The sequence below is a fragment of the Mesoplodon mirus genome (genome assembly GCF_964341445.2).
Source record: "Mesoplodon mirus genome assembly, chromosome: X".
Taxonomy (NCBI): Eukaryota; Metazoa; Chordata; class Mammalia; order Artiodactyla; family Ziphiidae; genus Mesoplodon; species Mesoplodon mirus.
Window position 1 is genome coordinate 14,773,354 of NC_138981.1, and position 27,250 is coordinate 14,800,603.

General features: G+C 42.2%; 2 protein-coding genes across 4 annotated transcripts in view; one reads left to right on the forward strand and one right to left on the reverse strand.

Annotated features, from left to right (window-relative positions):
* The window catches only part of CLTRN (collectrin, amino acid transport regulator), a 173,208-nt gene that overhangs the window by 138,343 nt on the left and 7,615 nt on the right, over positions 1–27,250 (reverse strand). The gene's annotated exons all lie outside the window — the stretch shown is intronic.
* The window catches only part of CA5B (carbonic anhydrase 5B), a 39,589-nt gene that overhangs the window by 9,929 nt on the left and 2,410 nt on the right, over positions 1–27,250 (forward strand). The window contains exons 2-7 of one of the 3 annotated variants that reach the window (XM_082609621.1): positions 1,050–1,236; positions 11,307–11,504; positions 18,070–18,188; positions 20,162–20,257; positions 20,800–20,862; positions 21,918–22,073. In XM_082609621.1, the coding sequence (XP_082465747.1) occupies positions 1,095–1,236; positions 11,307–11,504; positions 18,070–18,188; positions 20,162–20,257; positions 20,800–20,862; positions 21,918–22,073 (774 nt within the window). In that variant the 5' untranslated portion in view covers positions 1,050–1,094. Of the gene's footprint in view, positions 1–985; positions 1,237–11,306; positions 11,505–18,069; positions 18,189–20,161; positions 20,258–20,799; positions 20,863–21,917; positions 22,074–27,250 lie in introns of all 3 variants that reach the window. The other 2 variants (XM_082609619.1, XM_082609620.1) reach the window with 2 other exon arrangements.

Here is a 27,250-nt window from a genome sequence, read left to right on the forward strand (position 1 = left end):
ATTTTCACTGTGAGCATGTGCAGGGGAGGGGGGTAGAGAGGCCATCAGTGCAATCATAAATGTATATTCAAATTGAATGTACTTGTAGATTAGTTCAGGATTAGCCTTCTCCATTTTCCCCATGATCAAGGAACAGAGTGTTACATCTAAAACTGGCAAAGAGGGATTCCCTGGTGGCGCAGTGGTTAAGAATCCGCCTGCCAATGCAGGGGACACGGGTTCGAGCCCTGGTCCAGGAAGATCCTACATGCTGCGGAGCAACTACGCCCGTGTGCCACAGCTACCAAGCCTGTGCTCTAGAGCCCGCAAGCCACAACTTCTGAGCCCATGTGCCACAACTACTGAAGCCCATGCGCCTAGAGCCCATGCTCCGCAATGAGAAGCCCGCACACCGCAATGAAGAGTAGGCCCCGCTCATTGAAACTAGAGAAAGCCCGCGTGCAGCAACGAAGACCCAATGCAGCCAAAAATAAATAAAAATAAAATAAATTAATTAAATTAATAAAAAAGAAAACTGGCAAAGAGCCACAGATTATATTTAAGCTTAGATTTCAAAACTGCTCATGACTATTTTGGCAGGATATATCTTTTTTTTTTTTTTTTTTTTTTTTTTTTAGCAATCCAGATGAAGATTGATTTTTTTTTTTAATTCAGGCTCCCTGGAGGGAACTTTAATCTTTGGTTTCTCCTTATATATAAATAACATACTGGACTATTAACCTGGATTTCAGGGAGTAAATTTTTGTTTTTTTAATTTAAGAAACCGTACTGTAAACAGTTTTTCATTCTTGTGGATGAAGAGGGTCGTTTCTCTGGACCTCTAACATTTAGTAACCCGAAGGGAAAGGCAAGGTGCCTAAGTCAGTCATCAGGACCCTGCCAACGAGGTGACCAATGAGTTTGAGGAATAAGAGTGGATAAACGACTGACTCTCATTTGGCCTCCCCCTCCCCCATACTAATAATCTGAATGATGTTTTCCACAGGATGGGCCACCTCTGTTGTTTAAGGCTTTTCCTCCTCTGTCCTCCTTTTGCTCTGGGTTATTAGGTTCCTGCAAGTTACTTGGGAGCTGATCAAGACTTCAAGCTAAAGATGGTGATGATGAGTCGCCTGAGGGTCATTCTTCAAGCCTCTCCATGCAAGGCACTGTGGAGAAGGTTCCAGATTCCGAGGACCATGCTAGCAAGGCCCTGCAGCCTCTACACCTGCACTTACAAAACCCGGAACCGAGCCTGTGAGTACATGGCTGCCTGGAGAGAGCAGAAGCCTGGTTGTTTCCTAACAGTCACGTGTGTTGAGTGTTTGCAGCTCTGATGTCAGTGGCATTCCAGACTGGGATTAGATACCTTGAGAACTGTGAGGATGTTGCAGTTGTTCAGTCAGGGACGAAAATGAGTCCAACACACGAGATGTATGCGTTAAAGCACAGTGGTAGAGGGCTGTTGTTCGCTCAGGCAAAACAGCAAAGCCCTCAGTCCACTATGGCGTATTTATTTAAGCTTTATCTAATACAAAAAGGTTCTTCTTAGCACAGGCTGTGTCGTCCTTGAACATCTAAGCAATGCACCTCCTTATTTCCTTATGTTCCCAATTATACCAAGGACATGCGTGGGTCAGTGCCCAGAGCAATCAGTACTGCTTGCAGTCCTGGAACATTCTCACGCACCCAGCTTGTCAGGTGAGCCGACTCTTGGGTCACGTCTTTTCCCATGTCCTCAGTTACCCTGCTACAGAGGATAACCCATTATTTCTCTATTTGTTCAAATATGGAAAGCCTTTTTCTCCCCTAGCTTTATTGAGATATAACTGACCTAAGTCTAAGGTGTACATCATGATGATTTGATACACGTACGTGCTGTGAAATGATTACCACAGTACCGTGTGGAAAGGTGTTTTCTTCACCAACTTGTTAAAATGATGTCATGCAGAAATAGGTCAAAGAAGTCCCAAGTATCAGATACTTTGAACCTGTTCTTTGTTTTCTGTTAGCAATTGTCTTTTTACTAAAATTGATCCACGGACTGCGAATTATTTCTGTGAGTCTGAACATTCTGGAATTTGCATATTCATGTTTGCAAGCAGTTCAGTAGCTTCATACTCTGGAATATTCCGTCCCTTGTTACCAATTGCAGAAGAGTTGCTTCTAGCTGACCAGCTCGCCAGTGTGTGCTCCGCTGTGAACCCAGCAGATCAAGTCAGGCAGCAGATGGTCCTCCCTGACACCACGGCGCTACTGCCATGGGCGTGGGTCGTCCTGTGCTGTCGGGGTGGACTGTGCACTGCAGATGCTGCATGGCATCCCTAAGTGTCCCCTGGGGGGCCAAGTAACCCTGGTACAGAACCCTGAGATGATCGGAGAGGATAATGTGTGTGTTGGTGGACACATGAGTTTAATGAAATGGTTAAGCGTATCTGCTAAATAGTTATATACTTTCCACCATTCACAGTGAATTCACACAGCGTTTTCCAGGGTTGGTTTGCTTCCAGATGCTAGCTTTCTCAACTTTTCCTCCTTGGGTTTACTCTCTTTGACCCTATTTTGCACGTTAAAAAAGGAATTTATTAGTAATGCTAATCTAGCTAAATCTATTGCCTTGAAACTGCTTCATAAATATATTTTTACTGTTAAGTTTATTTTGTTTCCTCCGATATTGACTGTGTTCTCATTAAACTGAACTGGTCTGAGTCATAATAAATTTCTGGTTGCTGGGTGCGGCTTCCTACCGTCAGGCCCACATCCTACCCGGACTGGCTTATTCTCAACACTGGCACTTTGCGGTCTAAGGCTTAAAATGGAAAAAAGTAGTCATATGTGTCTAGTTACTAACAGAAAGTTGAAAGTTAAGGGTCTAAAATCCAGTATGCTCATGTCTTTAGAATAGTTTGCTCCTAGGGAATTCCCTGGCAGTTCAGTGGTTAGGACTCCACACTTTCACTGCTGAGGGCCAGGGTTCCATCCCTGGCTGGGGAACTAAAGTCTTATAAGCCGCGTGGCACAGCCAAAAAAAAAAAAAAAAAGATAGATTAGTTTGCTCCTTTTGGTGCTGACAAAAACAAAAAGTAGTGACTTAGGGATGAGGGGCTTCCCTTGATTAATTTCCCACATCAGATGTTCTTGTTTGTAGGTTACTAAGACATACAGATGACAGACATGGTTTGGTTTTGCTTCTGGTGTTTATACTGTCCCTCCTTGTTTCACCAAGGATAATACTTGGTCTTTGCTGTCCTGGGCCACTGAGCATGTCCTATTTGTATATCCTGGTTCCTCATCTGTTTAGCTGTCAGGACAATACTCATTGCTTCTGGAAGCTCAGTACCCCAGTATACACTCATGACCAAGGATGACCCCAAATTGCTGAGGGTTAGAAAAGATAATGTTCAAAGTCCTTAGCTAGCGCCTGCCACACAGTGAGAACTTGGTGTTCGCAGCTACCTCTAGTACCGTAATTGTTATCATCATCACCACCTTCACCACTGTCATATGCTCAGCACCTCCCTCAGATGTCTGACCATTTTTAGGATCCGGGAGCCGAGTAGGGAGTGACTGAAGGAGGAGGCTGTGGCGAGTTTAGAAGCAGCATTTCACTGGGGCCTGTGCCCGGTGCCCTGCCTTCACTGTCCCCCTCCCCAGGTAATCCCTGGTGTCAACTTAAACTGCTGTTTGCTGTGATCTCAAGTTGCACACAGTAAATGTTGACAGTCCTAATCCTGCGGACTGGTAATATGATAAAATAAAGATAAAATCCTATACCCGTTACCCAAGATGAAAAAATTAATTTCACTTCATGTATCATTTACTGAAATTGAGCCTAATTGTCACATAAAAAAAAATTCAAGGTTAGAGTAGATCGGAAAACAAAACTCAACAGTAAGAAAATCCAATTAAAAAATGGATCAGGGCTTCCCTGGTGGCACAGTGGTTGAGAGTCCGCCTGCCGATGCAGGGGACACGGGTTCGTGCCCTGGTACGGGAGGATCCCGCATGCCGCGGAGCGTCTGGGCCCGTGGGCCATGGCGGCTGGGCCTGCGCGTCCGGAGCCTGTGCTCCGCAACGGGAGAGGCCACAACGGTGAGAGGCCTGCGTACGGGAAAAAAAAAAAAAAAAGGATCAAAGACCTTAACAGACATGTCATCAAAGAAGACATACAGATGGCAAATAAGCATATGAAAAGATGCTCCACATCATATATCATCAGCAAAATCCAAGTTAAATAATCATGAGACATCAAAACACACCTATTAGAATGGCCAAAATCCAGAACACTGACAACATCAAATGCTGACAAGGATATGGAGCAACAGGAACTCTCATTTACTGCTGGTGGGAATGTAAAATGGCACAGCCACTTTGGAAGACAGTTTGGTAGTTTCTTTCAAAGCTAAATACACTCTTACCGTACAATGCATCCATCAATACTCCTTGGTATCTACCCAAAGTTGTTGAAAACATGTCCACACAAAAACCTGCACATAGATGTTTATAGCAGCTTTATTCATAATTGCCAAAACTGGAAGCAGCCAAGATGTCCTTCAGTATGTGAATGGATAAATAAATAGTGGTACATCCAAACACTGGAATATTATTCAACACTAATAAGAAAGCTATCAAACCATGAAAAAACATGGAGACAACTTAAATGCATATACTAAGTGAAAGAAGCCAATCTGAGAAGGCTACATACTGTATAATCCCAACTATATGACATTCTGGAAAAGCAAAATTATGGAGACAGTAAAAAGATCAGTGGTTGCTAAGGATTGGGAGGAGGGAGGGATGAACAGGCAGAGCACAGAGGATTTTTAGGGCAGTGAAACTACTCAGTATGATACTATAATGAATGATACATGTCATTATACATTTGTCCAAACCCACAGAATGTACAACACCAAGAGTGAACCACAATGTAAACTATGGACTTTGGGTGATTCTGATGTGTCAGTGTAGGTTTGTCAATTGCAATAAAAGTAGCACTCTGACGTGGGATGTTGATAATGGGGGAGGCTATGCACGTGTGAGCATGGGCACTATATAGGAAATCACTGTACCTTAAATAATAAAGTCTTTTAAAAATTAAACATGAGACCTTAGACCATAAGAAAATAAATGTAATAATGTTAATTCTTAATTGAATGAAATATAAAGAATATCATCTAGAATGGAAATGGTACATATTTATTAATTGCTATTATTCCAATGATTCATGTTGTTCATGATCTCTCATTTTAGAAGGAAGAGAAATTTATGTTTAGGATACATTGGAATAGAATGGTACTGTATAAAAGATAGGCACTAGACCCACATGGGTATTCACAAGTAAATTAAAATTCATTAAAATTTTATAGCCACAAATGCCTAGCACTTACCATACTGGCCATTTCCATCATCAGAGAAAGTTCTATTTTACAGCACTGATCTAATAATAACTGAACAGTGTTAGAAAGTTGTTTGGTTATTTCTTCAATTAATTTTGAAGGATACAAAGCCTGGAGAATAAGAGTATTAAAAAGCTTGTTTTGGGCTTCCCTGGTGGCACAGTGGTTAAGAATCTGCCTGCCAATGCAGGGGACACGGGTTCGAGCTCTGGTCCGGGAAGATCCCCCTTGCCGCAGAGCAACTAAGCCCGTGCACCACAACTACTGAGCCTGCGCTCTAGAGCATGTGAGCCACAACTACTGAGCCCGCGTGCCACAACTACTGAAGCCTGTGTGCCTAGAGCCCGTGCTCCACAACAAGAGAAGCCACCGCCATGAGAAGCCCATGCACCACAACGAAGAGTAGCCCCCGCTCACTGCAACTAGAGAAAGGCTGCGCTCAGCAACGAAGACCCAATGCAGCCAAAAATTAAAATAAATAAATTTTTTTAAAAAAGAAAAAAAGCTTATTTTACAATGTCTTCACAAAGAACTCTGATAATCGCCAGATAATCCAGACTCAGGATGCCCCAGATTGAGTCTTTTCATTAACAGTTAGATAATCTTGAGAAACAATGGACCGATTAAGAGCCCTTTGGATTTAATTAACGACCTCAGGATTATCTGCAGCTACAAGGAACTAACAAATAGCCCTGAAATGACCACCAGGAAACGTGGGCCTTAGTCTCCTGCACTGGTAACTGCATGTGACGCTGTGGTTACCTGGGCTCAGCATGAAAGTGCCTTTTACAACCCTGATGCTCTAACAAGGCAATTTGTGATTCTGTGACCATCCCCAACAAAATCACATGGAGGGTCCCTGTGTATCCCATCACTGCAATAAGCCCTAGGCCTGCTAGGATGGTGTTCAATTTGACGAGAAAATAGCCCATCTCATGAAAAAGGACAGTACAGGGCAAGGCATAGGAGAAAAGGCTAACGAGGGTATAGAGCAATAATGTCCAGTAGATAAATGATGTGAGCCACAAATACGAGCCATATAGGCAAGTCTATATTTTCCGATAACCACATTTAAAAAACAACAAATAGTATGTCAATTACATCTCAATAAAACTGGGGGAAAGGGACTTTCCTGGTGGTCCAGTGGTTAAGACTCCACGCTTCCACTGCAGGGGGCGTGGGTTCGATCCCAAGTCGGGAACTAAGGTCCCACATGCCCTGCTGCGCGGCCAAAAACAAAACAAACAAACAACTTGGGGGGAAAAAAGAAGAAATAAATTTTATTCATTTGTGAAATTAATTCTACTAATATATCAAATATATAGGTGAAATATAGTATAGAGGGGAAATTAACTTTACTAATATATTTTATTTAACCCAGTATATCCAAAATATATCTTGTCACTTTAACATGAAGTGAATATAAGAATTATAAATGAACTATTTTACATTCTTTGTTTTGTATTAAGTCTTCAAAGTCCCTAGGTGTTTTACAGCACATCTCAATTTAAACTAGCGACACAGGGCGAGTGGCTACCATATTAGACAGTGCAGGTTCAGAGAGTAACAGCAGATGAAGGGATGCTTGATATAGTGTGGGGTTGTTAGGGAAGGGGCTTGAACTGACCTTGAGAGCCTGGTAGGGTTTTAAGAAATGAGAGAGAAACAGGCAGAGGCGAGTTCCTGAACACAGGTGTTCTGGGGTAAACCTGCTTGCCTGGTTGGAGAGACTGTGAGTGTGAGGGAAGGGTAGAGAGCCTTGGCATGGACTTGTTTGGAGTATTCAGTGCCTCCTTTGTACCTGGTACCAAGTTCAGCCCTGGGCTGTAGAAGAAGTGTAGGACACAGACCCTTTGAGCAGATAAAGCAAATACACATTACATGAGGAATGGTTGGGTGCTAAATGGTTTGAGAGTGAGTGCAGTGTGACTTCTGAAGAAGGAAAGATCAGAGTGGTTGGAGAAGATGTCAAGACCAGTTTGGGAAGATGGAGTAGAGAGAAGTGAGAGAGGAGAAACAACCAAGAGATGTGGTATGAAGTGTGGGGCGGAGAGGCCTAAACTAGGCTGGTGGTCTCGGGCAAGGCAAGGAAGAGACAAATTTGAAGGATGATTAAAGGAAAAATAATGTGATGATAAGCAGGGTAATAGGAAGTAAAGATAAAAGAATGTACCCTTCCCAGCAATGCTCTTTATCTCATACGCTCAATGCGCAAGTGACTGAAAGGCAGCTCAGTTCTGGACAGCAGAACTGGGGGAGGCAGATAGTTAAGCGTATTTGTGCAGGGGAGGAGAACGAATTTTCCCTCTACCCTTCTAGGTTCCTGGCTGAGACCTCTGTAATAAGGCAGATTAACAGGAGAAAAGCAAACAGGACTTTAATAACATGTATACCTCCTTGATGACACGGGAGAGACCCAGGAAAACAGTAACTGCTCTAGGTGGCCCTAGATACCACCTTCAATACCCGCTCCAGCTAAAAAGAAAAGAAGATGCTGGGGAAGGGGCATTATTGGAGGTGACCAGGAAAAGCACATTGAACAAGGGTAAGGCTGTTATGCAGATCTAAGTCCTGCATTCTCCACTGATGAGTTTCTGGTGATTTAGTCATCCTCCTCTTCCAGATACAGAGAGGAAGACACCCTTACAAATGGAGATTTCCGCTGTAAATGTAAATTTCCCTTACAAACAGGTAACTTCCACTCTGTTACCAGAGCTTCTCCTGTGTCTGCTGTTTCTCAAAATAATCAGCTCAAAATAATCCTTATGTCGAAGAGACATATTTGGGGGTGGCATATTCGGCTCTCTTTCACCACCCCAAAATATGCCTCTTTGACCTATGGATTATTTTGAGCCGATTATTTTGAGACACTGCAGACACAAGAGAAGCTCTGGAAACAGTATAAATTACCAGTTTTTTTGCAAGGTACACTTACATTAGAAAGGGGGTCTGCACCAGGAAGAGAGCTATTACCAGAGATCACTTTTTCACCTGAGAGAACTTTCTTTAAACTTCGTTTAGGATATATTTCCTTTTCTCACCTTCCTGTGGAATTCCTTCCTCCCCTCGGAAGGCCCAGACCCGTCCCAGTCCTTAGCTCACGATAGTATTTAAGCCACAACCGCCCACCTGCCTTTTGAGTCCCATATCTTTGTGGGGGCTCCAATCAGTAAGTAGGTAATTAATTTTTTTTTCTCCTGTTCATCTGTCTTTTGATTACGGGGAGGTCTCAGGTAAGGACCTAGAAGGTTGAGGGAAAATTATTTTTACTCTCCTACAGCAGCATATTGTGTTACCCTTCATATGCATATCATTATGACTACACCTGCGTAATAAATGTTGTGAAGGAAAAGATCAGAGTGCTATCATTAAAAAATAAGAAGAGAGGATCATATTATAAGAGGGTAGTCAGAGAAAATTTCACTGAGGAAGTGACAAGCCCAATATCTAAATATAATAGGAGCCAGCCCGAAACTCAATGAGGGGAAACTGACTTCTGAGGAGGAGAAGGAGCTGGAACTGAGGGGCTAAGGCAGGAATGAGCTTTCCACATTTCAAAGGCTAAAAGAGACCCCTTCCCTGTACCCACCAGCGCGAAGTAAATCAAAGACAGGACCAGTCATGTAAACAAGAACTAAAGCCAAGCCGACCATATGGAATCTAAAGGGCTTTTGTTAATGACACCTTCCTAACGACAGTGTGACAGTGTGACATCGTGCCCTTAAACCATGGCTGACAGAATCACTCTGTTTATTTCATTCTCCCCACACGAGAAGAAGCTGGAAACGCAGGCTCCGTTAGTCAGAACACGTAATCACCTTCTGACTTTGAGGGGAAGTCTGAGTAACCAACCAAGAAATCATTTTAATCTGTATTTTGTTAAAATGGAGGAAGAGGAAGGGAGGAGAGAACAAAAATGTTAAATTATCTTTAGCAAAACGAGCCCTGGGCAAAAGCTGGCTTCACGAAGGGGACAGTGACCAAGGGCTCCCTGGTAGGGGGATGCTCTGGGTTCCTAGAGGAGGAGGTGGGTGGGGGAAAGAAAACCTGGAAGCTGAACTTGTGAACCGAGGGGCATAAAAAGTGACAGGAGCGTTATGACCATAAAAGAGCAGCTGAAGGAACAGGCCCAGTTTCCTTGGGCTGGTGTTTGTGTGGGTGAGAGAGTAGACTCTGGGCCATTTCCTGAATGAAGTGGGGGACGATTTGGGTGAAAGAGGGCATCGTCTTAGGGATCTGCTCCTTCTTCCCTTCTCCCCTAGTCTCCTTAGGAGACCTGCGCAAGCTGGTTTTGAAGGGTGTGAATGCTCACACCCTCAGCCTCAGTCTGAGCATCTCAGAGCGGAGAATGTTGTCAGGTTTCTTTGTGCCGGCGGGCAGCTTTAAGACTGAATCATGGCTGTTCCCGGGGTTTCTGGAAGTTTTAAAATATCAAATTAAAAATGAATCAGTATGGCTGATTCATTGTGTTGTGCAGTGGAGGCTAACACAACATTGTAAAGCAACCATACGTCAATAAAAATTAATAAAAAAATGATTTAAAAAAATTAATCAAATACAGCTTTTTATCCCAACAATAGCATTTGGATAATCAGTACTCAAAGGGCATATACCCAGTAGGGCGCTACAGGGCACAAAAGAAAGGGAGGGACGTATGGCTCCTCCCTGCAAGGAATTTGCATTCTCATCTGATAACAATATGACTATTATACCAATTCATATGCATTTTTCATTTTCGATTTCTGAAACAGAAAGTCCTCCTTCTCTAGAGTAAGTTCTTGTTGTTCAGAAGTTATTTTACACTAAGGGAGAAAACCCAAAACGTTGGCTTCAGACCTCTCTAGAGATGAGATTACCGCATTATATGAAAAAAAAATGAGCGGGGAAAAAAAAAAGGGAATGCCCTGAGTTTGCCTATTGCTTTTTGCTCTAGACCAAGATTTCTCAACCTTGGCATTAATGATATTTGGGGCCACGTAATTCTTTCCTGTCAAAGCCCAGCCTATATACGTAGGATGTTTAGCTGCATCCCCGGCCTCTAGCCACTAGATGTCAGTAGCACCCTCCTCCAGTTTTGACCACCGAGAGTGTCTCCAGACACATCGCCAAATGTCCCCCGGGGTCAGAATCGCTCCCTCCTTTGAGAACCACTGGTCCAGAAACCTCCTTGGAGCGCTCTGTGTCTATGCTGCTGGGGCACCTGCACCAAAAAATCCAAGGTTAAGAGCCTGCTTTGGGCAGCTATCTCAGGAAGAGAACCGTCTCACCGTCTCCTCTGTAAGAGGAAACCAGAGGCAAGCTTACTGTTTAGGACAAGGAGAGTGCCAGTGACCCTGCCATGCACAGGCGGATTTGACTGGGCAGCAGCTGCCTTGTCACCTTCTCCAATCCTCAGACTCATTCTCAGTGTGGGGTGAGGTGCAGAGGGTCGTTGGTAATGATTGATTAATCTTGATTCATATTTTGTCCAGCTTTCCTGTTGGTCTTGGTTCTGCCCATCCGTGCCGATTCTAAAGGGCAGAGAGCTGGACCACCCGAATTATACATGTGGGTTCTATCCATCGTGTGTGGATAGCTCTTTCTTTGTTATAAGAAGTTTCCTGAGATTTATCATGGACTTGCCACAAAGACCTGGCGCTTGACTCTTTGGTAGAAAAACCACCGTCAGTGATGTCATCAGCACCCGTGTGGGACAGAGTGTGCGTGTGCACCTTAATACACAGTGTCATAGCGATTCATGTGACAGGCCTCCAGGGACCTTAGCAATGCTAACATTCTACCCAGTCTTTGCAGGATGGCTGCCTAATCCTCACAGCTGGCTCACATAAGAGGTGAACCCGGCATACACGCTTACATGGGACCAGATCATCCCCCCAGTGGGATTCCAGCTAGTGTCATCTTGAGGACAGCCCCCGATGTGCTTTCTCCTAGTGCACCCCCTCTGGGAGAGCGTGGACCTGGCCCCGGGGGGTGAGCGCCAGTCGCCCATCAACATCCGGTGGAGGGACAGTGTCTACGATCCTGGCTTAAAACCGCTCACCATCTCTTACGACCCGACCACCTGCCTCCGCGTCTGGAATAACGGGTACTCTTTCCTCGTGGAATTTGAAGACTCTGCAGATAACTCAGGTGAGAGCCAGACCTGTCTGTGGTCTCATCTGGAGTTAAAGGGACAGTTTCATGTCAGCACAGGCCACATCGCAAGGCCTCCATGGGAGCGGGGACCTCTTTTGTTAGCAGTGGCATGGGACTCACTGGACTGACTTTTATAATGTATGGAAAAAGTCCGTTCTGGTTTTTATGAACGTTTTCTTCCAGTATAGGTAGTATTTTTTATTAGTGAACATATACATCTTTATATATAGAGTCTATAAGTGATATAAAGATAGGCTATGAAATTAAAGCTGTGCTAGATGTTTCTTTTGCATATGTGTATTGCATATGTACTAATTTTCTCTGCTTGCTGACTTTACAAGACACTTTTATTTAGATAGTAATATTATTTAATCGGATTTAACTGATGAGATTACAATACCTTTGAAATGGGGCAAAAAAGCATACTAATGTGTGCATGAAGTTATAGTCTTAACTAGTTAAGACCAGTGGTATGTAAGAAAAATGGAAACTCGTGTTCTGTTAATTTTGTTAAACAATGTTACCTAGTTTAAAAGAAACACAATTTAAGAGATTTTTAAATTCAAATATTATATTGCTTTTGTATCTTTGTTTTAGCCTACCGAGATATAAACTAATCTAATGATTTCAAAGTTTACCTGAAATTTTTAGTGTCTATTGAAAACAGAATGTGATTAATTCTATGCAGGTTTCTTTTTTCTTTTTTCAAACCGAATTTGATAGTATCAAATTGTCCTAATTTGTCTGAAATAATTGTTATTTGAAATAATGTATCTTAAGGAATGGTTCTCAATCAGTGGCAATTTTGCTACCCCTCCCTCCCCAGGGACTGGCGAAACTTGGTAACATCTATAGGCCTCTTTGGTTGTCACACTGCGGGGGGGGGGGGTGCTACTGGCATCTCATTGATCGAGACCAGGAACTCTGCTAAAGATCCTACAATACAATGGACAGCATTCACGTAGAGTCATCCAGATTCAAATATCAATAGAGCTGAGATTGAGAAACTTGAATTCCTCTCATGAAGTTGAAGAAATGCATCCATGAAAGTGTTAATGAATGAAGTTAAAAGTGTATCTTAAAGCATAAATAGAAGTGTTCACTCTTGTATTTATCCTGGGTCTAGGATTCTCAACTGTATCTTGGTTTTCTTTGCATTTTGCTAGTGATGCTCTGATACTTAGGTATGGCCCTCTGGCCCAACTGCAAACAGACTGCTCCTCCAGTGGGATTCCTGTCTCTCTGGTTCTCTGCCCTCTGACACACCTCTCTGCTGTGATTCAGGAAGTGTTCAAGTCTGCCCTTAAGGGCTTAGGTTTCTCTATATCCCCCATCTTCCTCTTTCTCCTCCATGGTATGACATGCCCCCCAAACCCTGAACATCTTACTTTCATTTCTCAAACTAAAAAGAAATTACTTTTTCCTCCCAGATTCATCAGTACCTATTTACACTGTGTATAAGGATTCCAGAAATCTTCCAAACAGCAAGCTAAATTCCTGTTTTCCAGATGGCCATCTTGCACTGTGGTGAGCTCTACTCGTCTCCCTTTTGAGCTCTACCATTACTCCTGCCAGAACTAGAAGAATGGGCAGACCCAGTCTATTAGAACACCAACTCTCCTTCGTTTACTCTGCATGCGCAGCAGTCCTCTTGATTACTGAGTCTCAGTCCCATCTAGGTCCCTGGCAACATTTTTTCCTTTCTTCTGAGGATCCTAAATAATGGTCAGTCTTCTCATTTCTTTGACAGTCTAGGGACTATCTGTTGCCAATATTTTAATCAAGTTGCAAATCTTGGCCAGTTATTTAATGGGTTTCTTAACCAAGTGAGTTAATCCCCAAGATCATTCAAGGCAAATAGCTTTTTGTTTTATTTTTTAGTCATCTTTTTTTCTTTTGAATAATAGATTCAAGAATTCTTATCCACCCATTTGCCTGGGCAATCTCATTTGGAAAATGACTGACCAACATTTTCCTCATAATTGTTCTTTAGCTACCTCCAAACACAACTAACTAAATCATTCCTTGATCTTACCTTCCCTAGATGAGTCGGTCACACTATTTTTACAAAATATGCAAGAAAAATTGTACAGATGTTGCTAATTCTCCACTTATTTTGTCAGGAAGGACCAAATAAACAGCCCTTTTCCATTATGCTTTAATAATTATTTTAGGATACCATTAATCTTTAACAAGTACCTAACTTTCTCTGTCTCTCTTCTTCCACGTTTCAGTGACTGCCTCCTATTTCCTGCTTATTCTTCACTGCTATTTCTCCATGCTGTTGCAAAATAATCAATAGCATTCAAAGAGGAAGAAAGAGTAAATGAACATAAAAAAATAAAGAAAAAGGAAAAGAAGTACATCCTAGTAACGAAGAAAGGCAAGAAACAATTCTAATTCTAGAAAAGAAAGGGTCTAATAAATATCAATGTCTCTAAATTTCAAAAAAAGTAGGAAATAATGCTACAGTGTGCTTTACAAAGACCTGGGGATAAAGCATACAAGGAAAGGGGCTGGGGAAAGTATGTGACAAAAACAAAACATACCAAACCTTATGGGATGCAGTTAAAGCAGTGTCTAGAGGGAAATTTATAGATGAAAATGCCTATGTTGGATTACAGAACAGAAATCAATGAAATCAAAAGTTGTTTCTTGGGAAGGATCAATAAAATGGACAAACCTTTAGCTAGGTGGACCAACAGAAAAAAAGAGAGAGAAGACTCAAATTACTAAAATCAGGAATGAAAGAGGGGCCATCACAACCCACTTTACAGAAAAGGAGAGGATAATAAGAGAAGGGGTGTGAGCATCTCATACCACTGCCCTCTGCTGGGTACTGTTTTGTCATTTGGCTCCCTGAATAGGACACAGTTATTGATTTTAATGAGTGTATGTGATGGATACAAAATATTGTGAGGAAGGACACTAAATTATGCTTGGGCTGAGTCCTATGGATGATCCCTGTAAATTATCACCTCCTCTGAAATCAATCTCATCGACAATGTCACTAGGCATTAAAGAGAAGAGTCCCGCTGTTCTCTTAAGGGGGCATCCTGCCCCCCACCTTGTTCCACTTACTTTACACTTTTAAAAGGCATCACCTCTGACCCTAGTAAGAATGCCCTCACAAATATTTTAAGTTCTCCTTCCCTATTTTTGGTCCTACATTTACTTTTTTTGAAAAAGAATAATGTAATGATTTTTAGTAAATTTACAGTGTGGTGCAACTATCGCTACAATCCAACTTTAGAACTTTTCCATCACCCCAAGTTTCCCACCCATTTCCTGCATTTGCTTTTATTTGCATGGGTCCTGAGTACTACCTTTCCCTTCATCAGCCCTTTCTCTGCTAGCTCTTTCGCCTCCACATTCAAGGCAACAGAAGAGAGTGAACATTACATAGATCGCTTACTAGAAGCCTGACTCTATGCTAGATGTTTTATATTTGTTACCTAATTTTTTCCAAGCTTTTCCCATCCTAAAGCACAGAAAGAACAAAATATCAGTGACCTCAAATAAATAAGTATATATTTATTTGATATAGCTTATGACTGATCTGCTTTCTAATTCACTGTCTCCCTTCTATGCCCTGTTTCTTGCCAACTATACTTCCGCCCCTCATCCATGCATCTGCCCTGCCTGGTCCCACCCTTTTCCTCGCTCTTGCTGAATTTACCATTATGTTTCAATTAACAAACCCAACAGACAGTTTACAGTGCATTTCTTTAGTTCCTGGTTTCAAGGAGGATCCATTAAATGCCAGGCACTATGCCCGGTGTTCAGAATAGAAAGAGGAAGAAGGGTCTATGGCCATGCCACCCTGAACATGCCCGATCTCGTCTGATCTCAGAAGCTACGTAGGGTCGGGTCTGGTTAGTATTTGGATGGGAAAGAGAGGGAAGGGATGGTCCCTGCCTTTAAGGAGCTTATAGTGTGGTGGGGAGGCAGACCCTGGAAAAGATGATGCTAATGAAGAGGGCTAAGTGCTGTGAGAGAAGTAGGATCTGGTGGGAGAAGGCTTCCTGATGGAGGTGACACCTGCGTGCTCCGTGTGGAGGTGAAGGTGTGAAGCAGTGTGATGCTCGTATTAGGTGTTACTCTGTGTACAGTGCATGAAGGAGGTGGCAGACAAGGAAGTCCTGAGATAGGCAAGAGCCGATTCACAGAGTTCTGCAGACCACACTCAGAGACTCGGAATCTGGGCACAGTTTAGCTGGGTCCTCTTGCTCTGGGTCTCTCATTGGGCTGTGATCAAGGTGTCAGCTGTGGTTGGGGTCTTATCTCAAGGCTCCTCTGGCAAAGGATCCTCTTCTAAACTCACTCAAGTGGCTGTTGGCAGGTTCAGTTTCTCCCAGGGCCTCAGTTCCTTGCTCGCTGTTGACCAGGGGCCACCCTCATTTCCTTGCCAAGTGGGCCTCTCCAGAGGGCAGCTCACAACATGACCGCTGGCTTCATGAGAGCAAATAAGCAAGAAGAGTCAGAGAGGGCAAGCAAGATGGAAAGCGGTGTGTTCTTGTAACCTAATCTTAAAAGTGACATCCCATCACTTTTGCCCTTAGATGCAAGTGACAAGGTCCAGTTCACACTCAGGGCAGAGGATTACACGAGGGTGTGAATACCAGGAGACTGGGGATAACTGGGAGTCATCTTAGAAACTGCCAACACTCCTGACTAATGACACAAAGCCAGTTAATTCAAACTGAAGTCCTTTTCCTGCAAAATGCATGCTCTTAACCACATCATACAGGAGACTACCTCCCTGTCTCCCCTCTCCCCCATACAATTCATATAGGTATCGTGCCCAGCACATATAGAGATGTGAGGATTTTTCTAGCTAGCAAGAGCCCAAGTTAGATGCCTGGTATCTAACATCTCTCCCAGGGATCACAGACACAGATGTACCTACACTGCTGGAGAAGTAATGAGAATAGGCCAGGCTGGGAGCGTCTAAGAGAAATGGCAGCGGTAGCCACTGTGAAGAACTGGCGGGATCATCTAAAGGGGCAGCCATTTCTCCCATCCAGCCTCTTGTCACCTGGTGGAGGCCTGTGCTCAACATGGGCAGGGCATCTCATTAAGATGGAAATGTGGATTTTTACATGAAATCAGCCAGCTTTAAATGTTGGCAATGAATTGAAAAATGTGTTTAGTATTGTGTGGGTGAATCAAAACACACCTGAAGACCAGTTCTGCCCCCCACCTTTGCAGCCACCCAGAGGTGACATCTCCTCTCGGCTTTGCTCATCATCTCTGGAGGAGACGCACAGTAAGTGTCCAGGAAATGTTGCCAGTGTTTTTCTGGGGATAGGAGGGAAATGCTGGCCCTCTCCTCTGCCCTGGTCACTTAACTTGGGACCAGAACTTCAATTTCATTCCAACAGATTATACTGAACATTTGCCAAAGTCATGCTCACAATATGGAGCTGGCATAGAAAAATAAGAATTTTTTGGAAGATATTTTATGTTTATTTCACTACACTTTTGTACCATCCTATTAATTTAGTGAATCATGTGGTATTATTCTCTGCACTTCCCTTGCCCCTCAAAGAAAAGTAGTCATTGGTATTTTTGCTCATCTCTTACAAAACTTTTTTCAAAAAAGGAAATGACGTGAAATATTTATGAAAGCCGGTAAGATATACAGTAGACCACTGCATGACATATCCAGTGTATTTGGACCTCAGGATGACTGTACTCAATCATTTGCATACATAAGATTCAACTAATGAGGCAATAATCTCTAAAATCATTAAGACAGATGAGATGGAAGGTTTTCGTGCTGTTGTATGGTTTAACCACGGACAGACATCACCAGAGTCTGATCAGATGGCAGAAATGAGGACCCAACATCCTTTAACAAATTCAAGCAAAAAAAAAAAAAAATTAGCACAACCCAAAGCCTGAGGAAGGGTGACTTTCAAAACTCGTATCTGAATATTTCCCCTATCATGTATTGATTTCACTAGTTCCAGAAAACTCTAGTCTAAACAAAAGGTATTTATTATTCAGCAGAGTGACACCAGTGGTAAAGTGTGTGGGTGACTCACATTGTTCACTCTGTCTAAAGGGAGATGGGTGATAATTTTTGACTTGCATATTTCCCTTTCCATTTCAATGTAAGGAAAAGAAATGCTAGTATCTTCAAAAATTGAAAAGCAAAGTATCGGTGCATAAAAAAGAGAGTATCTTTTGTACCCATATTTCAGTTTTATGAGATTGGGTTAGATAAATATGCTGAAAGAAATTTGCATTTTATTGTGCATAAAAAACACTGGGCACAGTAAATATAGAACATAAAACTAAGGCAAGAATTGGCCTTTAACAATTGTATGCAGCTTGGAGTGTAGTTAAAACTTGGTGTCATTCAGAGTGCAGGTCTCGCCCTTACACATGTATTATGTGTGGGGAAATCAAGTTTATAAACACTGGTATATGATACAGTGTGCTCCATTTAAGACAGTTCATATAGAAGGTCCACCCACAGATTCCACCTTTCCCCCACATTCCTCCACGACATGAAAAACTGTCCCCTGAATTGTTGGATGTGCCATTTCAGTGATCAAGGGAGGACCCCTGGAACACAACCACCGATTAAAGCAGTTCCATTTTCACTGGGGGGCCGTTGATGCCTGGGGCTCCGAGCATACTGTGGACAGCAAATGTTACCCAGCAGAGGTAAGTTGAGAAGTGTGGGAACAGTGACAACAGTGGAGAATAGGGGATAGTTCTGAGTTTCTAGTTCTAAGAAATTATCAGGAAGAATCAGGTAATTCCTATAAATGCTATGTAGCTCTCTTGGGGGCATATTTGATTATTCCCAGTTTACACATGTAAAAATGATAACTGCCCTCATTTCAAATAATATAGCAGAAATCAACCTTAAGAGCCTGAAACAGAATTCTTCCCGAATTCTACGCTAGGCTCAAATGATAGCCTAAAGAAATAACCCAGGGCTTCCCTGGTGGCGCAGTGGTTGACAGTACGCCTGCTGACGCAGGGGACACGGGTTCGTGCCCCGGTCCGGGAGGATCCCACATGCCGCAGAGCGGCTAGGCCCGTGAGCCATGGCCGCTGAGCCTGCGCGTCCGGAGCCTGTGCTCCACAACGGGAGAGGCCACAACAGTGACAGGCCCGCATACCGCAAAAAAAAAAAAAAAAAAAAAAAAAAGAAATAACCCAGGCAACAGTGCAGGGCCACCAGGCCAAATGAACCCAAGTGAGAAAAGGTGGGAGCCTAAATGAAGGCAGTGGCAATAGAAATAGAGAAAAAGAGCACGATTTAACAAGCATTTTTTAAAAAATTAATTAACTTATTTTTTGCTGTGTCGGGTCTTCGTTGCTGCGCACGGGCTTTCTCTAGTTGCGGTAAGCGGGGGCTACTCTTCGTTGCGGTGCGCGGGCTTCTCATTGCGGTGGCTTCTCTTGTTGTGGAGCACGGGCTCTAGGCAAGTGGGCTTCAGTGGTTGTGGCACGCGGGCTCAGTAGTTGTGACACACAGGCTTAGTTGCTCTGTGGCATGTGGGATCTTCCCAGACCAGGGCTCAAACCCGTGTCCCCTGCATTGGCAGGCGGATTCTTAACCACTGTGCCACCAGGGAAGTCCCTAACAAGCAGTTTTTATTTATTTATTTATTTATTTATTTTTTAAAGAAGATGCTGGGGGTAGGAGTTTATTAATTAATTAATTTATTTTTGCTGTGTTGGGTCTTCGTTTCTGTGCGAGGGCTATCTCTAGTTGTGGCAAGCGGGGGCCACTCTTCATCGCGGTGCGCGGGCCTCTCACTGTCGTGGCCTCTCGTTGCGGAGCACAGGCTCCAGACGCGCAGGCTCAGTAGTTGTGGCTCACGGGCCTAGCCGCTCCGCAGCATGTGGGATCCTCCCAGACCAGGGCTCGAACCCATGTCCCCTGCATTGGCAGGCAGATTCTCAACCACTGCACCACCAGGGAAGCCCTAACAAGCAGTTTTGACAAGCATTTCTGAAATAAAAGCAACAGGACCTGGAGGCAGGGTCCTCTTCGGGAGAGGAGAGGCAGAAGTTAAACATGACCTTGAGGGTGTTACTTGGGAGGCTAGGTGAGGATTCGTGAATGGTGGACAAGGAATAATTTGTAGGGAAATAAAGGGAGCCAAAGGAAACAGAATTTTTTCTTCACAACTTTCCCCCTAATTTAGTTTTAAATGTTACCTTAAAAAGAAACACATCTTAAGTGGTTATCCCTTGAACAAATTTGTCTTCAACTCCTAGTTCACATAGGGAGAATCTATTTCTCTCAATATAAACATCTCTCCTTTAGATGCAAATGGATTTTGGATATGAGTGTTTCAGGCAAATCAGGATGGGAATGGACAAATGTTGCTCCCTCACTGAAATGTTATTCACTTGGAGATATACACATATATATGTATATAAAATTTTCTCCCCCAAATAAATCCCTGTATTCCAAAGTAGTATTAATTACTGCTCCTGCACGTATTTCTTCCTGTTCTTTAATTCTATCTCATTTTGCACCAGACTGTCATGTGCTTTTCTCAGTGGCTTTATTTTTGGTGAGGAAGCACAGTAAAATATCATATGTGAATAAGGCTGTCTGTTTTGGAGCAATCCTACATGGTCATGTGTAAAACCATCTTTTAATGGTGTTTCAGCTGCACTTGGTGCATTGGAATGCAGTCAAATTTGAAAACTTTGAGGATGCAGCACTGGAAGAAAATGGTTTGGCTGTGATAGGAGTATTTTTAAAGGTAAAAAAAAAAAATCTTACTAGCTTTAAGTGATGTGTTGTATCCTAGGATGAAAAGATACAATACTGTAATTTTAAGTTCTAAGAATATTGAGACAATGTTTAAAATACAAGATTGTTATGAATATATTTCAAATGGTATAGAAATGCACAGTCCAACAGAGCAGTCACAAGCCACATGTGGCAACTGAGCACTTGAAATGTGGCTCCTAAAAAAAAAGAAAAGAAATGTGGCTACTTTGTGGAACAATTTTTAATTTTAATTAATTTAAGTATTAATTGAAGAACTGATGCTTAAATGGAGCAGGACACCTTCACCTGCAGGCATGCTGACCCTGTCAGCAAACAGCCTGCTCATTTGTTCTGTGTCTAATTGAATTCAGTGATGCTTAAAACATTCTAAATTACAAGTTTAATTGTAGCTTAAGTAGTGTGGTTGGTTTGTTTTTATATAATCACCAGGTGGTTAATTTTAATTCATTCTGTTGCAGTTTCAAAAGTGAGATGTCAATTGTTGTTAATATTTTCTCATTGCTTCTTTAGCTAGGCAAGTATCATAAAGAGCTACAGAAATTGGTGGATATTTTGCCATCAATTAAGCACAAGGTAATTTTTTTTCCTAAATCACTTGAAATATAGTTTATGTCTCAGTCTCAGAGTGGAGACACTAACAAGGCACTGTGAATTGGGAAAAGGTAATTCGCCTCAGTGTAATTCAGGCTCTCTTTGAAAGCTGCCCCTTAAGACAACTTGCCATTTATGATGCTTGTGTTGAGAGAGCCCCTGGCCCTGGGACGCTTTGCAGAGGACAGAAGGGATCCTGTTGGTGGGCACAGACGGCTCTGGTTTGGCTGCCACGCCACTGAGCACTCAGGGACTCTGGAACATGAGTCCCCTCCCCTGCTCCCGACCCCTGCTCCTTCTCAGTCCTGTGCAAACACTCAGGGAAGCCTTCTGGGCTCTAGCTACCCTCCCATAGGCAGGGGGCACAGAAAAGTTTGACAGAAACTTGGCTTGTCCAGCTTTACAGAACAATTACCCACATCCTTCAGGGTGGATACCTCTGTCCAGCCGTCAAGGTTAATTGTTCAATATTCAGAATCCCAGAGGGGCTGCTCTCTGGAAGTCTGTCTTCCCTCCTCTCCCTGCCTCTGTCTGCACCCTGCCCTCCCTCTCCATCTCCCTCCTTTTCCTCCTCCCTCTCCCACCCCCACCCCACCCCATCTCCTTTCCTCTCTCTCCCTCCCTGTTCCCCTCTGTCCCTCTCTCTGTCCAGGATCCTGTCTCCTCCTAATTTGCACTGCATTTTAGAAAGGTGAATTCTATTAGTCTCTCTTGAAAAGGAAAAGCCTCCTTGTTTATGCACCAGCTACCACCTAATGCCTCCCAAAGAGTTCAGAGGAGACCACCTGCTATAAGCTCGCTAGAACGGAGGGAGAAAATGGTTTTTGCTGTGTTCCCACTGAGGACTATCAGAAATACATGGTTAATTGCAGGAACAAAGCATGGGTATGATTCTGTCCTAAGGTGCCCAGAGGTACCTGGAGCTCATCTGGACCGCTGCTGGTCCTCAGACGCCCCTAGAATCATCACCACATCATCTGATTCCTGAGTGGTTTTCACCATAAAATGATAACTCGATGACCCCTTCTCTTGGCCAGGACATGCTTGTGGAACTTGGGTCATTCGACCCTTCCTGTCTGATGCCTACCTGCCCAGATTACTGGACCTACTCAGGGTCCCTGACTACCCCACCACTCTCCGAGTCTGTCACTTGGATCATTAAGAAGCAGCCCATAGAGGTTGATCATGATCAGGTACGTTCTTTCCACATTTCTATGTAAGGAAATTCTAGTCTGCCCCTTTAAAACAAGGCTGGGCTCAAACTTTGGCATCAGTTCTTAACATCTTGTAATGCTCATACATTTTTATTAAAATGTGCTAACATCTTGTGTTAATTTGGATATGAATTAGGAAATGCTTCAAATTAACTAGAGAGAAGAGGTAAAACTTAGGAAACATAGGCTTTTTACTTCCATATTTGTCAATGACATATGTTTTATGCATTGTATATTTTATATATAAATCGAATCTCTATATAAACAAGACCCTTTTAAAGGGAAGAATGAAGGCTGAAAATGGATGTGCTCAAACCCTTTAAAATCTTTAAGGGAATTTTGCTATGGAACCTCAGGATAAAAGCAGAACCCAACAATGTCCGTCCAGAAATTTTAAGTCAGTTGTTTTGACCCTGGAGTCTATTTTTTCCTTAGCAACTAAGTGGTGATTACTATGTGAATACACATATTCTATTTAATTCATAACATAACTGAACTGCAATAATATTTGCTTATGCTTGCTTTATGGGATTTTAATTAATCACAAAGCATTTTCACAAGAACAAAAGGTTCCAGAACCTTTTTTATGAAGCCAGGATAACTGACACCAACACCCACCAAAGATCTGACCAAAAAAAAAAAAAATGTACAGACTGGTATGTCTGAAGGATATATTTTTTAAAAAGCTAAAATAGGGACTTCCCTGGCAGTCCAGTGGTTAAGACTCCACGCTCCCAATGCAGGGGGCACGGATTCGATCCCTGGTCGGGGAACTAAGATCCCGAATGCTGCATGGCATTGCCAAAAAAAAAAAGCTAAAATAGTATTTTAGAAACAGAAGCCAGCAGTACGTTAAAAGAAATATATACTTTGTGAGAACCTATTGTATAGCATAGGGAACTCTACTTAGTGCTCTGTGGTGACCTAAATGGGAAGGAAATCCAAAAAAGAGGGGATATATGTACACATATGGCTGATTCACGTTGCTGCATAGCAGAAACTGACACAGCGGTGTAAGGCAACTATACTCCAATTTAAAAAAAAAAAAAAAAAAAGGGATTTCCCTGGTGGTCCAGTGGTAAGACTCCGCACTCCTAATGCAGGGGGCCCGGGTTCAATCCCTGGTCGGCGAACTAGATTCTGCATGCATGCCTCAACTAAGAGTTCGCATGCTGCACTAAGAGTCCACATGCTGCAACTGAAAAAAAAGATCCCGCATGCCACAACTAAGACCCAGCACAGCCAAAAATAAAAAATAAAAAATAAAGAAATATATATTTTGTCCAAGTAGTAGTTATTCCAGTAATGCAAGGATGGTTCAATATTATGAATGATATTAATTCATCATATCAGTGGATCTAAATATATATAAAAAATAATCATTTCCATAGATTCTTAAAAAGCACTAGCAAAATTCAACACTCAGTTTTTTAAAAAATTTTCAATAAAATAGGAATGTATGGAGACTTCCCTAACTTGATAAAAGAGATTGATCTCAGTTCTAAAGTATATAGTATGCTTAATACGGAAAAGAGTATTACTATGTTAAATTTTAACTGAAGTTATATTTTGGAAGTAGTCAATATAATTAGACCAGAAAAGAAAAAATAAATTAGAGAAACAATAAAAAGAACTACTGCAAAGATAATTCAGTAAATAGTGGAGTACAATATTTATTTCTAGAAATCAGTACACTGGACATGTATAAATCACAATCAGTTAAAAGATATAATGGAGGGCTTCCCTGGTGGCGCAGTGGTTAAGAATCCGCTTGCCAATGCAGGGGACACGGGTTCAAGCCCTGGTCCGGGAAGATCCCACATGCTGTGGAGCAACTAAGCCCGAGCGCCACAACTACTGAGCCTGCGCTCTAGAGCCTGCGAGCCACAGCTACTGAAGCCCGCGCACCTAGAGCCCGTGCTCCACAATAAGAGAAGCCACTGCAATGAGAAGCCACATACTCTGCGTACCACAACAAAGAGTAGCCCCCGCTCGCCGCAGCTAGAGAAAGCCCGCGCGCAGCAACAAAGACCCAATGCAGCCAAAAATAATAAGTAAATAAAATAAATTAATTAAAAAAAAAGATATAATGGAAGAAAGATATAATGGATATATGGAAAATAAAATAAAATAAATAAAAATAAAAAAAAATAAATTAAATAATAAAAATAAAATAAAATAAAATAAAAAAAATAAAATAAAATAAATTAATTTAAAAAAAAGATATAATGGAAAAAAAATACAAAATACCTTGGAATCAGCTTAACAAGAAAACTTAAAACATTTCTGAAGGACACAAAAGACTTGAGTTGATAAAATTCATTCCATGTTATTGAATAGGAAGACATCATAGACACCTTTGATGTCAATTCTCCTTAAGCTGTTATTGGCCATTAATTGTTTATTCTTCATAAATTTGATGTAATCCCGATAAATATACCAATAGGATTTTTTTAATATAAATTTATTTAAAAAAATTTTTTTTTTGGCTGCATTGGGTCTTCGTTGTTGCATGCAGGCTTTCTCTAGTTGTGGTGAGCGGGGGCTACTCTTCGTTGTGGTGTGTGGGCTTCTCCTTGCGGTGGCTTCTCTTGTTGCAGAGCATGGGCTCTAGGCACGTGGGCTTCAGTAGTTGTGGCACGCAGGCTCAGTAGTTGTGGCTTGTGGGCTCTAGTGCACAGGCTCAGTAGTTGTGGCACACGGGCTTAGTTGCTTCGTGGCATGTGGGATCTTCCCAGACCAGGGCTTGAACCTGTGTCGCCTGCATTGGCAAGCGGATTCTTAACCACTGCACCACCAGGGAAGCCCATACCAATAGGATTTTAAAATAGATATGCTACTTCTAACCTCACGTGGAAAAAGAAAAGTATAAATAAAGAGCCAGGGAAAACTGTGAAAGAGAAAATGAAAGATGATTAAATCAACCAAGTTATAAAGTCTCAATAGTTAAATAGTGCTGTACTGGTACACAAAGAGATCAACCATAGGATGAAAACTGTAGATTCAGAAATATGTCCAAGTACATATGAGAATTTAGTTTATGATAAAGGTTGCATCTCAGCCCAGTGAAAGGGAAAGATGAGATTATTCAGTAAGAGCGATGAGGACAATTGAGCAGACATTTGGGGGTGAAAAGTTGGACTGACCATTCAAACCTTACACAAGAATATATTCCAGACATATTAAATGTTATAAATACTGCCATAAAAGTACCTGGATAAGCATAGGAAAATCTTTTCATACGTCCAAATGGAGGAAGCTTTTCTAACCATATATCAAAACCGGAAGTCACAGCGATAGCAACTGGTAAGGTAGACTACATAATTTTTAAAAAAATTCTGTGTCATGAAAACCACCATAAACAAATGACAGAATACAGAGTTTGCTCATAAGCCTGGGCTTGGCGGCCTATACATTTATTCCGCTACTATCCTTCATATTTAAAAACTGACATAACACTGAAAAATAAATAAATAAAATAAATAAATCAGAGGGTCAGTGGCCCATGTGAGGACTTTTCAAATGAAATTTCAACACAGAAAATTCAGTAAGAAAAAAATGTTAGCTGTCATCAATAATCCTAGTTGCCTACCGTCTTACCACTAAGTGTTAATCATTGTTTGGATAAATCCTTCTGGTCTTTTACTTATACAGATACACATAAATCCTTCTGTTCTTTCATCTATATAAATATATACAATTTTTTGAACACAATGGAATCATTCTCTACATGCCATTTTGTTGCTCTTTTCACTCGGTGATGTGTGGAACATTTTATAGATAATAAACATTATCTTCAATATCATTTTTAATGGCTATATACTAGCTCATTTTATAGCTCTAATGAAATGTATTATTGATACTTGGGCTATTTCTAATCTTTTGCAATTAGCCAAATAAAAATAAACCTGAGCTATTCAGACATGTTCCTAATTAATGAGGGTATATGTGTGATTTGCAAGTACGGTCACTGTGTTTGGTACTCGTCCCTGGTCTACTTGGCCTGAAGTCTTTAATCCAAACAAATCTTCCCATGCTTGCCTGCTGTGCCCTAGACTGTCCTCTCTGTAGCTACAGTGTGCCTGATTGAGTGAGGAAAAATGCTACAAAGAGCTTTTCCAGCTGGCTTGAAGTCAAGTGTTCTATAACATGGTTGCTCAGAAAGCCAAGGGGCTACTGATTGATGCTATTGCCACACTGGAAAACAAGCCTTTGATTTGGGATCACTCCTTTTATACTGAGCTGCACTGTTCAGTACCTTAGCCACAAGACACGTGTGGGCATTTAAATTTAAGTATAAATACATTTAAATTGAAACTAAGTTAAAAATTTAGTTCTTGGTCACAATGGCCACATTTCAAGCGCTCAGCAGCCAGCCATATGTGGCTTGTGGCTACGGTAATCAACACTGCATAGGACCTTTCCTTCACCGCGGAGAGTTCTATTGGACAGTGCTGGCAGGAGGCATGCGACTGCCTGTTAAGACCTCCACCTGCATTGCCTTGTCCGCAATGCCCAGGTGCGGTAAGCAATCAAGACTACGTTGTTTATGTTAAGGATTCAGTTAAATTTTGAAAATACGGGCCTCCCTGGTGGCGCAGTGGTTGAGAGTCCGCCTGCCGATGCAGGGGATGCGGGTTCGTGCCCCGGTCTGGGAGGATCCCATATGCCGCGGAGCGGCTGGGCCCGTGAGCCATGGCCGCTGGGCCTGCGCGTCCGGAGCCTGTGCTCCGCAACGGGAGAGGCCACAACAGTGAGAGGCCCGCATACCGCAAAAAGAAAAAAAAAAAAAAGAAAAAAAAAAATTTTTGAAAATACAAAACATTTTTGGCACTGTTACCATATGCATCAAGCCTTTTATTTATTATCCTGTAGCCTGGCTATTTTGCCCATTTAAAGATGAGGTTTCTGAGAACCAAAGATGAAGTAACTTGGACTTGGCACATGGCTAATACGTGGGGGACAGGGCCTTTGACCGCCAGTCTTTGGATCCCAAGTGCCCCACTGGCTTCACCACGTCCTGCTACTCTCCTCACACAACATTTTATTCCCTGTCTAGCAGTGAAGGGATTCCTAACCAGAAGTAAATTCTCCTTCTGTATCCAATTTTAGACGAATGTTTCAGGGTAGTAAAAATGAAAGTAATTTATTCATGA